Here is a 16685-nt window from a genome sequence, read left to right on the forward strand (position 1 = left end):
GGAGGAGAAAGAATAAGGGCATTAAAGGTGCTCTCAAAGGAATGAGCATAGTGATGGCCCACAAAATCTAAACAAGGTTCAGGGAAAATGAAATAATGGCGTGAATATTGGGGGAAAATCAAATCTGAGAACTGGGTCTCAATAGAGCAAAAAAAAAAAAATGTATTATAATGAGAATTTTCAGGTAAGTGTACTGAAAGGATACTTCCTTTGGACGTAGAAACAAGAAGCAATGTAGTATCTATTCTGTCTTCAAGGTCTAAGATACAGAGGTTTAGGAGGAGGAAAATTAAAGGCCTCCACTTAACACATCACAGGGGCAGTGAGATGCAGCAGAGACCCTTCTGAGAAGAGGCTATGGGAAGAGTGAGAGAGTAAATTACTTTTAGGACTGTTCAGAGTGGCTCAGGGGTTAAGAGCTCAGGGAAAAAAACAAAAACTGTCTCACTGGTAACCAGGTTTGTGACAGGATTACACCTGATACTTTGAGAAACTGGATGGCTCCTTAAAGTAGAAGTATAGGTGTCTTGGGCCTCCCTGGAGCCCTAAGATCCTGTTTCATTTCTATTTTTCCTGTATAAATATCTTTTTTGTTTCTCCCTGGAAGTTTAGGATCCTTAATCTTTATGTTCTGAAGTATCAAAATAATGTTGTAGTACTAACATGGTATTTTTTAAATTCATTCAGAAACTTGTCTTTAATCCTCTAAGCTATGTTCTCAGTTATTAAGTTCTTTTTGAAAAGAAATTGTGTGTGTGTGTGTGTATACACATACACATACATATATGAATGCGCTTAGTGGGGAGAAACTAGCTATTCTACAGTGTCACTTTTTCTCTTTAATATTTTCTACTTCTCTTATTTGTTTTACTTTTTAGAAAGAGTTTTTGAATTTTATCTTCCAACTTATATTGTTGGTGTCAGGGGAGGGGGGTGGCTTTGGGCATTTTTGTTTATTCCAAGAGTTCATTTGTGTTCTCTGATCCTTTAGTTAGGATTTTGTTCTTGTGCAAGAGATGCAAAATCTTGGGAATACAAATTAGGATTATTTTAAATTTTCTACCTTATTACATTATCCTTCAGTGTTATTTTTCTGTTTTTCATATTTTGTTTTATATTGAATATTCCCTGAAACATCTAGTCACCTTTAGTTATTCATTCATATTTAAGAATCAAATCAGAAGCTAACTGGAACCTTTGTTTATTCAATGTTAGGAGAAAATTGCAGGTCTAAAAACAGAGACCCCAACTGCTTTAGTTCTTCAAGGCTCTCGTATAGCAAACAACACTGGAAGATTCAGTATCTTTCTCTAAAAAAAGAAATCTTTTGTCTTCTGCCCACTATAACAGTGTCTCCTTCCGGGTCACGCAGGTTTACTGCCTATTTTTAACAACTCGGCTCAAGACTCCTCTCCTATAAGGCAATTTCGGGTGTACAATTTCAGGTATCATGTGCCCCTATTTGCATCACCCTGTGTAGACTAGAGTTCAGGGAACTGAAGGAAATGTTAATCTGGTTACTGTCATTGGAATGAGTAACAGACTTTCTTCTCTGTCCTAGAAGCCTTGAGTTTTCTCAAGCACTCGTAAATCAGGCCAACCTGCCAGCATGCAAGCAGGGTGAAACTTGAGGTCCTGGCAGGCTTCGCTGATCCTGCCGCCCAACAAAATTTTCCCCCATGAATCTTCATGAAATGGAATAACCTTACTCATCTCAGCCTCCCTCAGAATTATTTCAGCCCCTGATATTAAGGTGATGTGCTCTTGATCCTACTTACTGCCTGCCAGAAACAAGTGCATATCTTCTTTCAGAGAAGAGAAAAACATCATTGCAGCCTCAATTCAAGTTTTTGTACTGAATATCTTCAATCAGTGAAGAATTACCACTTATGCCGCAAGATGAAACCAATTAACCAGAAACTATTAGGGGAGGAAAAACAGAAACCAACTTACAGAAGAGGCCAGATATTAGAATTACATACAAACTTTAATATAATTATGATTAATATGGTGAAGGAAATAAAGTGAAAATTTCAGCAAAAAACTGAAAACTAAAAATGAATCAATGGGAAATTTTTAAAATGAAAAATACAATAACTGAAAGTTAGAACTCAGTGAAAGATTTACAGCCAATTGGATGTAATTGAAGAGAGAGTTGGTGACCTGGCAGATAGATCTGAGGAAAATACCAAGAATTAAACCATTCTAGAATTCTATATTCAAAAAATAATACCTTTTTAAAATGAAGGAAATTAAAATAATTTTAGACCCAAAAATCCAAAACAGCATTTATCACTAGCTAAACGAAAGACCACACAAAATGTAAAACCAAAAGAAGTTATTTAAGCAAAAGGAAAAGGATCCTAGATGGTTGCTTAGAGAAGAGAATAAGGAGCAATGGAAAGGTTAAATACATGGGATCTAGAATATACATACTCAGTAAAAATAGCACATAAGGTGGGGATGGGTGTGACTGAAATTAAAGTTACCTAAAATTCTTGGTTGCCCTAAGAAGTAATAAAAATACTACTTTGTGTAAGACCTTAATAAGTTAAGGATACATGTAATGTCTAGAGTAGGTAACCAGTGAAGGAATGAGAAGCTTATAGAGGGGGAAAATACAATCTAAAAAATAAAATACTCAATATTTTTATACTTAAATAGCTTCAGTATATATAGAAGCAAAATTGACTACTGAAAAGAAGAATCATCATGCATTTTGTTGTTGTTGTTGTTGTTGTGCTCTTGTCGTGGCCCTGTTCACATGCTGTTCCCTCTGCCTAGAATGCTCATGCACCAAATATGTGGCTGCTTTTACTTCCTTCAGAACATAACTAAAATGTCAGTTTCTCAGTGAGATCTTGCCTGTATGTCTTACATAAAATGCAGTGTTATCTGTCCCATAGCTGATTAATAGCAAAAACTAGTTTCATTAAATTTATCGTCTTTCATGCAAAACATAATTTGCCCACATTAAATTAACAACAACTATACACTCAGTAGTTTCTATGTGCACTGAATGAAGAAAATTCTTGGGCACCAAATGAAAAAAAAAATTCTTTTACAATTAAAAATGCAAAATTATCTACACTTTTGGGAAAGGGTAGCAAAACAAAAAGCAACATAACAGGGCACTGATAAATAAAATGCAGATTTTAAAAATGAGATGAAGAAAACTAATTCCACTATAATATAGAATAATACTAGTCTATTGTGTTCTTTAGACATACCAATCCTATGAAAATCTGGGTCACATTCACTTCTTTTTTTTTAAGTACTTTATTAACTTTATTTTATTTATTTATGTGGTGCTGAGGATCAAACCCAGTGCAGTGCCTCATACATTCTAGGCAAGTGCTTTACCACTGAGCTACAGCCCCAGCCTTCAAATCACTAGTTCTGTTGGTTGCTTATGAAACCATGGTGAATCCTTTGGTTAAACAAATAACCATATTAAATACAGAAGTGAACGTGACCAGGCCTGGGGTTGTGACTCGGTGGTAGAGCACTTACCTAGCATGTGTGAGGCACTGGGTTTGATCATGCATTTTTGAGTCTTAATAATTTTAACCCACTCAGAAATTGAAAAAAAAAAAACAGCAGTTTAAAAATCAGTAATGATATAAAGTATTTGAACAATAGTTTTAAATTTGGCATGGTTTTCTTACAAAGTTACCCAACAACTGCAAAATACATCCTTTTTTCAAATGTATGTGGACCACTTACTAAAACTAACTATATTCAGGGCCACCAAACCAGTCTCAACAGGTTTCAAAGTATTAAACTCCTATTAAATTTGTTCTCTCATCACAGGGGAATTAAATCAATTACAAATATTAGAAATAGAGATAATTTATTTCCTTTTTTCGTTCCGTTTAGATAACATGAGTAGAGTATGTTTTGACATATATATACCTGCATGGAGTATAACAGGCTCCCATTCTTGTGGTTGTACATGATGTGGAGTTTTACTGGTTGTGTATTCATATATGAACATGGGAAAGTTATGTCCAATTCATTCTGTCTTTCCTATTCCCATCCCCCCTTCATTCCCTTTTGTCTCATCAAATGAACGCCCCCACCCACACACACACATTAATGTGTGTTAGCATTCACATAACACAGAGAAAATTCAGCCTTTAGGTTTTGGGGGATTGGCTTATTTCACTTAGCATAGTTTCCAGTTCCATCCACTTGCCAGCAAATGCCATAAATTTTTTCTTTGTGGCTGAGTAGTAATATTCCATTGTATATATATTATATGTATATATAATATATATATACATTATTATATATATACACACACACCACATTTTCTTTATCCATTCATCTGTTGAAGAGCACCTAGGTTTCCATAGCTTAGCTATTGTGAATTGAGCTGCTATAAACATTAATGTAGCTGCATCACTGTAGCATGCTGATTTTAAGTTCTTTGGGTATATTCCAATGAGTGGGATAACTGGGTCAAATGGTGGTTCCATTGCAAGTTTTCTGAGGACTCTCCATATACTTTCCAGTGTGGCTGCACCAGTTTGCAGTCCCACCAGCAGTATATGAGGAAACCTTTTTCCCCACATCCTCACCAACATTTTTTGTTACTTATTTTCTTGATAATTGCCATTCTGACTGGAGTGAGATGGAATCTCAATGTAGTTTTAATTTGTATTTATTTAATCGCTAGAGACGTTGAACATTTTGTCATACATTTGTTGACCAATCATATTTCTTTTATGAAGTGTCTGTTCCTTTGCCCACTTATTGATTGGGTTTTTGAGGTTTTTTTTTTTTTTTTTTTCCTTTTTTGGTGTTAAGTTTATTGAATTCTTTGTATATACTGGAGATTAATGCTCTATCTGAGAAGCAGGTGGGAAAGCTTTTCTACCATTCTGTAGGCTCTCTCTTCACATTCTTGATTGTTTCCTTTGCTGTGAAGAATCTTTTTAGTTTGATACCATCCCATTTATTAATTCTCAATTTTACTTCTTGCACTTTAGGAGTCTTGTTGAGGAAGTTGGTTCCTAAGCCAACATGATGGAGAATTGTAGGCCAACATTTTCTTCTAATAGACACAGGATCTAATACCTTGGTCCTTGATCCACTTTGAGCTGAGTGTTGTGCAGGCTGAGAGAATTTCATTCTACTACATGTGGATTTCCAGTTTTCTCAGCACCATTTGTTGAAGAGACTATCTTTTCTCTAGTGTATGTTTATGGCAAAGCAGAAACCACATTAAGGAAGAAATGACAAAGGAAACCAGAAAACAATTTTATTAAATAATAAAAATTCAGAAGTATCAAAGCTAAAGACAAACTTAGAGGAAAATATACATATAATTTTAAGTGCATAGATTAGAAAAGGCTCAAAATCAATTATTTTAAGAAGTTTGGGAAAGAATGTCAAAGAAGACAAGAAGCAATAAAGATCAGAAAATTAATGAAATATAAAAGTCACACATACAATAGAGATAAACAAAGCTTGAAATTTTGATCCTAGTTAGTTGAACTAATGAAATTGATCAAATCCCAAAAAGACATCAAGAAAAGTAAAAGCAGGGGCTGGGGGTGTACCTCAGTAGTAGAGCTTTTGCCCACCATACACACAAGGCTCTAGTGCTGTTAAAAAAATAAAGAAAAGACACAAAACCAATATTAGAAATAAAGAGGGGGTGCTGGGATTGTGGCTCAGTGGCAGAGCACTTGCCTAGCATACATGAGGCCCTGGGTTTGATCCTCAGCATGACATATAAATAAAATAAAGGTATTATGTCCACCTACAACTAAAAAGTATATATTTTAAAAAAGAAATGAAAGAGGAGAAATTTCTACAAACCCTAAGAAATTAAAAATATGAAAATATTGTGAATGACTATACCAATATATTTGAAAGTTTAGAGTGAAATGAACATATTCCAATTTTTTTAAAAAAATTCACCAAAATTGATATGAAGAGAAATAGAAATTCTGGGTAGTTCTCTATTTATTAAAGAAATTGAAGTTATAATTGAAATCGTACCACAAAGAAAAGTCAATGTCCAGAAGGCTTTCTCGGTGAATTTTACCAAACATTTAAGGAAAGAAATAGAATAATTCTTAAACACTTCCAGCTATTCCACAGACCTAGTCAGCAAAATCCTGACACCAAAACCTGACAGGACCCAATTCAGAAGGGAAAATAACAAGCCAATCTCTAATGAACATAGAAGTAAAATCTCCTAAACTGAATATTCATATCCAAATCCACCAACAAACAATAAAAATAAAGTATCATTACTATATTGAGTTTATTTGAGGCATTCAAGATTGATTTAACATTGAAGCATCACCATATTAACATAATACACACAATTACATTAACAGATGCAGTTAAAATACTTGGTAAAATTCTAGATCCATGAATAAAAAACTCAGGGAACAAATAATAGAAACTTCCTTATTTTGATAAGGATTATCTACAAAAATACCTACAACAAACATACTTAAGGGTAAGGAGTCAATGAATCAGGGATGCTCATTGTCACCCACCACTTTGATTCAACAGTGTGCTAGAGATCTTGGTTAGTACAAGGCAAGGCAAAGGAACAAAAGCTGTGGAAAATGAAAAGGAAGAAATAAGATGACATTATTTGCACATGATTATATACATTAAAAATGCTTTACCGACTTAGCAAGACCCTGTCTCAAAATTTTTTAAAATAATAAAATGGACTGGGGGTGTGGCTCAGTGGTTAAGCATCTGTGGGTTCAATCCCTGGTACCAAAAAAAGAAGAAGAAGAAAATTTTTTTAAACCACGGATTTTGGGGCTGTGGCTCAATGGTAGAGTGTTTTACCTAGCATGCACAAGGCTCTGGGTTAGGACCACAACACTGCAAAAAAGATAATAGTCTTAAAATCTATGTATACAGATAAGTGGATTAACAAGTCAAATAATATATAAATTTTAAAATTACACAAGAAATTAATAAATATAAAGTTGCCAGATACAATTTCCAAACATCAGTTGTATTCATATATAACAGCAATAAGTTGCTAGTTGTATATGAGATTTTTCATATGAAAAATACCATTTAAAATATCTTAAATCCTAGAGTAAATCTAATGAAAGATTAGCAAACCTCTAAACCAAGAACCCCAAGTCATTGAGAGAATTTAGAGGCCTACATTGATGAAAGACACCATGTTAGTATACTGAGAGACTTCATTTGATCTAACTATAGATCTAGTTGTACATCCCAATCCCAAACAAAATCCTATTACTGTTTTTGTGGAAATGAGCAAAATGTTTCAAGATATATTTGGAAATTCAAAGGGCAAATAAGAACCAAATAATCTTGAAAAACAAACTTTTAGTGGAGATTTCTTTCAAAACTTCATGAAAAAGTATGGTAAGAGATAAATAGATAAAAGGGACAGAACAAAATAATCCAGAAACAGGCCTACATACAAATGGATACTTACGTCTGATACAGCAAAGTGGTCAGAAAGGAATGGTCTTTTTCAGTAAATACAACTTTGTCAAATAATATACATATGAAGAAAAAATGAACTCTGGTGGATCGTGAATCTAAATTCCAGCAGCACAACAGTCAAGCTTCTCAAACCATAACATGGGACAATATCTTTATTCTTGGATTAAGGACATAACATTTACATAACACCAAAAGGCATTGATTATGAGGGAAAGGATTGGTAAACTGAAGAAGTAATCCTCAAAGGACACTGTCCAGAGATTTAAGAGAAAATCCACAAAGCAGGAGAATATATTTCTAAAACACATAAGCAACAAAGAAATCATATCCACACTGCAGAATTCCCATGGACCCATAAGAAGACAAGAACAAATGGAAAAATGTGCCACAGGCTTGAACAAGCGCCTCCCAGAAAAGGCCAGTAAATTAATTGTTAGTCATCAGGAAATAAAATGATACTAGTGATACTTCTTTAGATGTGATGGTATGTCATTAAGATGATACATCACTTATAATGATAAATTGTTGCAACGAAATGCCACTACAATAACAGCAAACTCCTACTAGAAGAGTCAGAATTTAAAGGCTGATAAATCCATGTGCTGACGAGGATGTGGAGCAGATGCAACTCTGCATACACTCCTGGTGGGAGGAAACCACTTTGTACAACCACTTTGGAAAACTAGCAGTACCTACTAAAATCAAACATAGACCCCCTCGACCCAGCAATTTCATTCCTACAGAAATGTAGGATTATTCCTATATTCGCCAAAGGACACACACGTATGTTCATAGCAGCATGATTCTTAGGAGCCCCAAACTGAAATTAATCCCTCAATAGTAAAATTATGAGTACATTGTGCCATATTCATACAGTGTAGCACTGGACTTTAATAACATGGATGCAGTTCACAAACATGATACTGAACAAGTCATACACAAAATAATAGCTTTGAAATTAAACTAGTTTTGTCTACTTTTGAACTTTATATAAATGGAGTCTCTACAGTAATAAATGATATTATGCATTTAAATCTAATCTAGAAGAATGAAGGGTAATAACTAAAGGAAGTATAAACAGATTTGGGTGCTGGTAATGTACTACATGATTTGTGTGCTGGCTACATGTGTATTTTCATTTTCTGATAATTCTCAAACTCTATATTTTATTATACTTCAATAGAAATATTAAAAATGGTCACCGTCTCTCAACCTGGATAAGAGCATTAGTCTTTCACTGGGGCCAGTTTTAACCTGACCAGTCTGGAAGTAGAACTTTGCCATCAGCATATAGGATAACACCAGTGCTTCCGTTCATGGGAAAGGGATGGACAGCCCCTCCTCCAAATGCAGTGTCAAATGATTAAAGAGTTAAGGGGGAGGGGGGATAGAGAAGATGCAAATTATATTCCTTATTGATTCAATTAGAAGTTATTTTATCTGTAACAAGATAACCGAAAAGTATGTCATAACTACTGGTTTTACTCATGCAATTTCAAAATTCATTTCTTTTGAATATCAAATCTATAGAACAAAAAAAAATTCTTACTAAAGTAAGCAAGACAGGACTCCATGTATACAATTCAAAAATTTTCCTCTTACACTTGGGTTTTATCGAGGGATATAAAGTTGCACCTTGATTTATCTCTGGGTTCAACACTGATTTATCAATGGTTTAATTTCATGTGAAGAGTGTCCAGAGGAGCTATGAAAGGAAGAGCAAAATGTTAGAGTAGGTAAGAAAAACAATTCACTGTAAGGAAAACTTCTAAAGTCTTATTTAATGTTAAGTCTTTTATGTGTTCTCTTTAGCCCTGTGCCCAATAACAGCAACTATTTTAAATATTGTCATATAAAAAATATATAAACTGATTATTTCTTATTTGTCTTGTCATTATAGAAACATTTCATTTACAAGATTGTGCCTGTTTTCAGGTGCTTCCACAAGATCTGTGAAAATATATTTGCAAGCCATCCACCAGAAACAAAAAAAAAAAAATGATAACCACATTCTTATTTTACCTTTTTAATTCTGAAAACTAGAGTTTATGCAGAAGTGAGGATAAATGGGGATTTCCAGGTTGAGGTGCACACTGTCCTTAAATCCTTTTCAATATACGTCTGTGATTTCTGTATAGACATACTGTACTTTGTTTCTCCCCAGTACAAATAAGAAGATTCATTCAATTTTTAAATATTGAAAACACTTAACTTTAATAAATATTAAAGCATTAATTGTTTAAAACATTTGTTCATTCATCACATGCAACCAAAATTTAATTGTGTATGTGCTTATAAATGTAGGTCTCTTTAATCACAAATAACATTTAAAGTAGTGTCTGTAAATGAGGAGTAACCACCCTAGCTGTAATTGTGTGCATTCTTCGGTTCATACAGAGAAGTAGTATTGGAGATATTCTACTTCCATGTTTCCCATAATAATGTAATATATGTATAGGAAAGATGACCCCTTGGTGCCCATTTAATGAATGCTATTAACCATTGGTACTCTACATTAATATTTATAAAATATTTGAATTATTTGATAGAATGATACAGATGGAATCTTTAAAAAAGTAATTTAATTCTGCTGTTCAAAAGTGCTTCCAAAACCAGCACACTCACCTCTGGGGCTTTCCAAGCAGAAGTTTTAAGTCCTCTAATCTCTTTTGAAAACCGAAGGGGGTAATGTTGGAAAAGAGCCAGGAGTGAGCCTTGGTACTTCTCATGAAGTGCCACAGTGAAAGTACCTTCTCACTCAAGTCAGTTCCTTTTAGCAAAATCATATCTCCTCCAGCTTTCCTAACCTCTGCTTTTCCCAGCAAACCTGTCTCCACAGAACATAAGCCAGACAACTCCATACTATTTCATCTATACTTTGGACCATTCCTATACATTCTTCACTTACAGGGTTTGGGGTGTTTGCAGTGCCGAGGTTCACATGTGCCAGGCAGGGGATCTACCACTGAGCCACATCCCCAGCCCCTTTGCTGAGAGTTTTAACATTCAGTTACCAAGTTTACACAACTCAGTTAAAAAATGCAAAAGTACTTTTTCCCAATGCAAAGATGTTCCTGACTTAAAATGGTTATAGACTTATGACTTTTTAGCTTTAGGATGGTGCAAAAGTGACAGCATTCAATATAAACTACTGGGAATTTTGACTTTTGATCTTCTCTATAGCTCAACAATACAATCTTCTCTTGCTGTGCTGGGCAGAGGCTCCAAGCTGCAGCTCCCAGTGAACCACCAGGTCAAAGAAAGTAAACAACCAACACTCTACAGTGTATTGTGTTGCTTAACTGTGACAGTCAGTGCATTTTGTTTATTAGGATAGGTTTATTTTGTTGTAATCATGTAAGTCAAGGAGCATTTGCAATTTGGAAACATCAAAAATAAGAACAGCACTTTCTTTTTCTTCTGCAGTTCACCCGATGTTAAAATTTGGGTGCTTAGTGAGTCAGGACTGATCCTTTAGAGTCGGACAACCAGGAAGTGAGTGCCAGCTCTGCCATTCATTGACAAGTGACTCTGGGAAAGTTACCAACCTCTCTGTGCCCCAGTCTTCATCTGTAAAATGAGAGTAATATATTCCTCACAAGGTTGTGATGATCAACTGTGTCTCTTAAATGTGTTATTAGTCTTTGCTATTTATTATTCTTTCCTTTTTATTTGCAAAATAAAATCACATGTATGGTTGTTTACAAACATGGGATGATATTGCTCTGTAACTTGCTTTTTAACTTACTATATCATTGCCATTTTTCCAAAACAATTTTCTTGAATAGTTGCATTCTATTCTAATATTTTGATGAATCATAATATTTTCAACCATTTCTCTAAGAGACCAGCACATTATTTTCCTTTTGTGGTTCTATAAAAATTTGACAAGTAAACATCCTTGTGCCTCTCTCTTTAGAGACTGAGATGTTAGATTCCAAGATATGGAATTGCTTCATCAAAGGATATTGGCATTTTAAATTCTTCAACACTCCAAGATTCTTTTCCAAAAAGTACAAAAGCTTTCTGGAAACAGGGCAGTGCACCAACCAGCCTGCACAGTAAGGAGCTGAAAAGCAAGCAATGGTGTGATCACAGTGACCCAGGTGGGGGAAGCAGAGATGGAAACATGCTGTTGCAAGTTCTTACACCACACATAAAGTGGCAGAGGTAAACTGTGATAACTTTTAGATGCACATTGTGGATCCAGAGCTACCACTAAAAAACAAAAACAAAACAAGATATGGATAAAATGAGTCACCAGTGGAGAGAGAAGGGTGAGAAAATAAAATCCTAAACAAAAAACCAAAATAAGGTAGAAAAAAAGAAAAAGAGCAAAAGATGAAATAGAAAAAAAAGCAATATGGTAGACTTAAATTTCACTGTATATAGAAATCACATTAAATGTGAATGGTATAAATGGAATAGAAATCGTAAAACTGAACAAAATGAAAAGCAAGACCCATTTATATGCCGTCGCTGTAAACAGGCATAAATTCAAAAGAGAATCAGACATACCATGTAAATGCTATTTGTAAGAAAGGTGGTACAACTATACAATTAACAAAGTGGACTTCAGAACCTGACATCGGGCTAGTTCCACATCAGAGAAGGGACGATGTGGCTGTCAGAGCCAAGGGGAAGTGTCAAGACTGGTGCCTGGGACCCACCTGAGAGCTAGGAGGGACCGGGGCGGAGGCAGGTGGGACTGACAGCCCGAGAAGGATCTGGAGGACAGGCCAGAGGAAGTGGCTGCTGGACCACTGTGAAGGGAAGACCAGAAGCTTCTGGACGGTGTATGGGTGTTACTCCTTTAACCGCAACCACTGAAATCTCCAATAATAAGACTTCTCTCGTTAAGTCGCAGTGGTGGTGCGCCCACCTTCGCCCACCTTAGCCAAGAAGGGATGGGCGCACGGAACCGGAGCCAGCCCGCAAAGCCTGGGGTGCAGGCAGGCAGGGTCTGGTAAAGGTGAAAGACGACTAGGGCGGAGGGCAGGGTCAACCTGCCCGCGGTGGCACTTCACCTGTAGAGCCAAGGGTAGGGCGTTCCCTTGGCTAGATCACGCACCCACTGGGACTGACCACCTGGGCCACCAACGGAGGAACCAAAGGAGACATGGAGCACGGTCAACACTCCCAGGGCGCCCTGCTTCCCCTGCCGTTCCCGGCAGCGCCCTGGTGCGGCCGCACACACGGGGAGCAGAAACCGGGCGGTGCTGCCGCCCCACGCTCGGGCGCCCCCGACCCGCACCGCTCGGCGCGGCCGGTTGGGGGCGCAGGCCTAGCGCACAGGTGCCGAGCGGGGCGGGGCGCGGCGGGGCGTGACGACCAGGCCAAGGTCCGGAGCGCCGCCGGGCCTCAGAGGCCGCAGAGGCCGCGGCGCCCAGCCCGCCCGCACCGCGCCATGGCCCCGCGCGCCCGGCGGCGCGGCCCGCTGCCCGCGCTGCTGGCGCTCTGCGCGCTGTTCACCGCGCTGCAGGTAAGGAGCCGCGCCCGCTGGCGCCACCCGCGCCGCCTTGGGAGCTGTGGGCAAGACTCAGGAGCAGGGGCCGCGACACGTCCTGAGACCAGGGGCGCGCGGCGCTCTGAGCCTCTGCCTCCAGAAGCAAGAGCTGAGGCTTTGCGGGTCGGAGACGGTGGAAACTTGGGGTTGCCTGGCGGTTACTGGAGTTGGACGGTGGAAGGAGGGAAGGGCGAGTGAAGGGAGGACTACTGGGGTGCAGAAGGAGGAGGTTGCCGGGACCCAAACACTAGAGCACTTGCTCTTCCAAATGCCCCACTAAATCTCAGACTTTGATGGTACTAGTTGATGCCATCCAAACACTTCTTGAGCGCCTACTAAGCGCCTGGGGCAAATAGTTACTGCAGAGGCGCGTAGGTTTAGACACCCGGTGGGAACAGAGAATGGAACCAGGACCATGCAGGGTCCCAGACGACACCCACGTTGCATAACTTCTTAAAGAGGATATCTCTCAGGGCTCTGCCTTCAGACCCTTTGAGCCCTTCAGGAGTACTGGGTCTCTAACTTGGCTACACACCCTTCCTTATCTCAGTTTCCTCTACAACGAAAGAACAGAGCAATCCCTGCCTGGGACGGGGTATGTCCTAAGTGTACAGGGAGAGAATTTGGAAGGTTCTTCAGAAAAACTGACGAGCTTTCTTTTTCATATCCTCCAAACTCTTGCTCCCCCAATTCAGTTTCTGGACCTGAATAACTATAGAATCACTTGTTCTCAGAAACTCTCTGACCATGTTCAGGCGAAATCTTTTTTGCAATATGCTTTAAGCCAGTACCGATGCCAGACACAGAGCCCGCTCTCCATGATCTCAGTCTGGGATTGGGCTGGGACCGGGATGGAACTGCACAGGAAGGCACAGAGGTTCACAAAGGCCGATCTCATGGGGCCAAGGCCCTTCTGAGACTCCCAAGTCTGGCATGCCCCTGGGTTACCCTGGTGTCCAACTGCAACTCTGTGGAGTAGGCAAATCTGTTCTGAAGAACCCACTCACCGGACAGCCAGACTTGCATCCAGAAAGAACCCTGAATCCCTTGATCCTTGAGCCCAGGTGTGAGTTGCCTTTTGTGGGCATCCCCTGGGGTCACCCCTACCCCCACACTTAGGAACACCTCATGACCGATAAAGAGCTTCAGCCTCTCAGGCTGGGGCTGGGGCTCAGTGGCAGAGCACTTGCCTAGCATGTGTGAGGCACTGGGTTCAATTCTCAGCACCACATAAAAATAAATATATAAAGGCATTCTATCTACAACTACAAAATATATATATATATATATATATATATATATATATATATTTATAAAGGGGTTGGGAATGTGGCTCAGTGGTAAAGCACTTGCCCAGCATTTGTGAGGCCCTGAGTTCAATCCCCAGTACCCCAACAACAAAAAAAAAGATTCAGCCCCACTAGCAGGACTGCTTGATATTGAGTAGCAGCTTCTCAGACCTTTTCTGCCATCCAGGATTCTCAGTTATCAAGTAAATAAAGACAGGTACTGATTTTCTGGCCTGGAAGAGACCTCTCTAGTGCAGCAAACCTGGCACATCAAATACAGTACTAGAAAATCACTTATGCCTGAAAGTTGCCCAGAAGGAAGGGTGAATGACGGTGGTTTTCTTGGTTTCAGCAGTTTGAGATTTCCCTTGTTGGTTAAAATTGGCTTAGACTTCTGCTAACAGCACTCCACAGCAGGGCACTGAGCCCTGTGCACTTGGAGACCTATGTTTGCTGTGTGGAGAAAGGAAAAAGCCAATTTAGGTGAAAGCCTTGGCACAAATAGTGGGAATGTGGTGAAGACTGAAGCAGAAAGTTCTAGGGAGGATTCATTGTCATTACCAATTGTATGTGTCTCTTGGGGTGGTTGCAGGAAAAGGAGGAGGAAAAACCTAAAGGAATTTTTTCATCTTAAACCTTTCAGGAGTTGCTTAATTAAGTGTTCAACAGGTTGAACAGGGTGCTACCTTATTTGAACTAAAGGACCAGGGTTTCAGTGAACAGCTAGCCACCTAAGAAAACCCTGCCTGACCACGCAGCCAAAGGCATCTCCTGCTGCTTTTGCAAAACTACATTCATACCTACATGCGTGACATGCTTTGGGTGCTGATGTTAATAGCAAATTCTATCAAAAGAAGTTTATTTTTCAGAGTGAATTTTCAATAAGTACTGTTTACCCTGTGGTTTCCTTTAAGCTATTTAATCACGTACACTTTCTTGTCACATGAGGCATATTTTATTAACACTCCCAATGAATCAATTGGGAACAGGTACTGCTAAATTGCAAGTAATAACTCAGAGGATACCACAAATAATGAGGATTCACATTGAGTATTCTGATTTGCATTTTTAAGCATACCTAAAATTCTACATTTGTCATTTCCAATCAAATAACTCTGGGATGTTTTTCCACTTTTTTAAGTTTGTACACAGCCTCCCTGGTGGAAATGCATGCTGTCTGAAAAGTGGGGCTAGATGCAGTGTTACGACATTGTCCCCCAAAGATACTGTTTACAGGCTTTCCCTGTGTCCAATTACTGCTTTTTTGTCAACCCCGTTCTATTAATTCAAAGATTTAGGAACTGCACTGGCAATCCATGGAAGTTCTTAGTGATCACACCCTGGGCAAGTCTTGAGGAACTGCTTAGTTGGGTAATTGTGCAAAATAAAGCTGGCAAAAACAGCTTCTAGAAAGTGCATTATGCTGGCACAGTGGCACACAACTGTAATTCCAGCTCTTCGAGAGACTAGGGCAGGAGGATCAAAGATTTGAAACCAGCCTCAGCAACTTAGCAAGACCCTGTTTCAAAGTAAAAAATAAAAAGGGCTGGAGATGTGACTCAGTGGTAAAGCACCCCTGAGTTCAATCCCTGGGACCCCCCCCAAAAAAAAAAAATAGAAAAGTGCATTTTGTGCAAACATTGCACTTAGTGTCAATTACATTACATTAGATTCAAACCTACCTAGAAGGTTTACCTTTTAAAACATTTCTGTGAGTATATCTGTCTGCTTGTATTTATGACTGAATTTTTTTTTCAGATGTAATAAGAATGTTTGACTTTAAATGGGTTTTCATGTTGATCATTCTGCTATGTATTGCAAATAAGCAAATACAGACACACACTCTGCCTTAAGATAATTGACTATGCACAGCCATGTTTACCCCAGTCCCCCAAGACCTAAGGGCAGATGCCCACAGTCCCAAGACATTTATAGAGTGTAAAACACTGTGCTTGTGAGAAACAGGGTGGAGAGGTAACTGTGTCTTCATAGGTCACAGGTGTCACAGCAGAGCGGAGAGACTGCCATAATAATAAAGCAGCCTGCGATGACAAGAGCACAGAGAGCAGGGAGGGAAGGCTGGGGACCAGGGTGACTGGGGAAGGCGTCAAGGGTCAGGGAGGAAGTGGTTCCGAGAGGTGGCCGAGGAGGAAGGCTCTCCAGGTGAGGAGGAGGTGAGAGTGGTTCAGCTCCAAGGGAGTCCTGCCAGAAGGAAGGGCCTGTTTATGACCTGGCTACACACAGCACTTCATTCAGGAGTCCCAGCAAACAGACGGGACATTACACTTTTATGGTTTTGTGATAACTCTCGTATGGCCCTGATTGAGGTGGTAAGGGAGGCAGATAAAAAGCAGGCCAAGGGCGCTGGAAGGGCCTGTGGGGCAAGCCCTGGGAGGAAATCCCCTAGGGTGGGGCTGGGTTGC

General features: G+C 39.1%; 1 protein-coding gene across 2 annotated transcripts in view; it reads left to right on the forward strand.

The window, feature by feature from the left end:
* The first annotated feature begins 12859 nt into the window (after nucleotides 1-12859).
* The window catches only part of Tnfrsf11a (TNF receptor superfamily member 11a), a 61376-nt gene continuing 57550 nt past the window's right edge, over nucleotides 12860-16685 (forward strand). Inside the window, exon 1 of one of the 2 annotated variants that reach the window (XM_047526766.1) lies at nucleotides 12860-12949. In XM_047526766.1, coding sequence (XP_047382722.1) covers nucleotides 12875-12949 — 75 coding nt within the window. In that variant the 5' untranslated portion in view covers nucleotides 12860-12874. The remainder of the gene's footprint in view (nucleotides 12950-16685) is intronic. The other variant, XM_047526767.1, reaches the window with a different exon arrangement.

Source organism: Sciurus carolinensis, chromosome 15 (assembly GCF_902686445.1).
Source record: "Sciurus carolinensis chromosome 15, mSciCar1.2, whole genome shotgun sequence".
Lineage (NCBI taxonomy): Eukaryota > Metazoa > Chordata > Mammalia > Rodentia > Sciuridae > Sciurus > Sciurus carolinensis.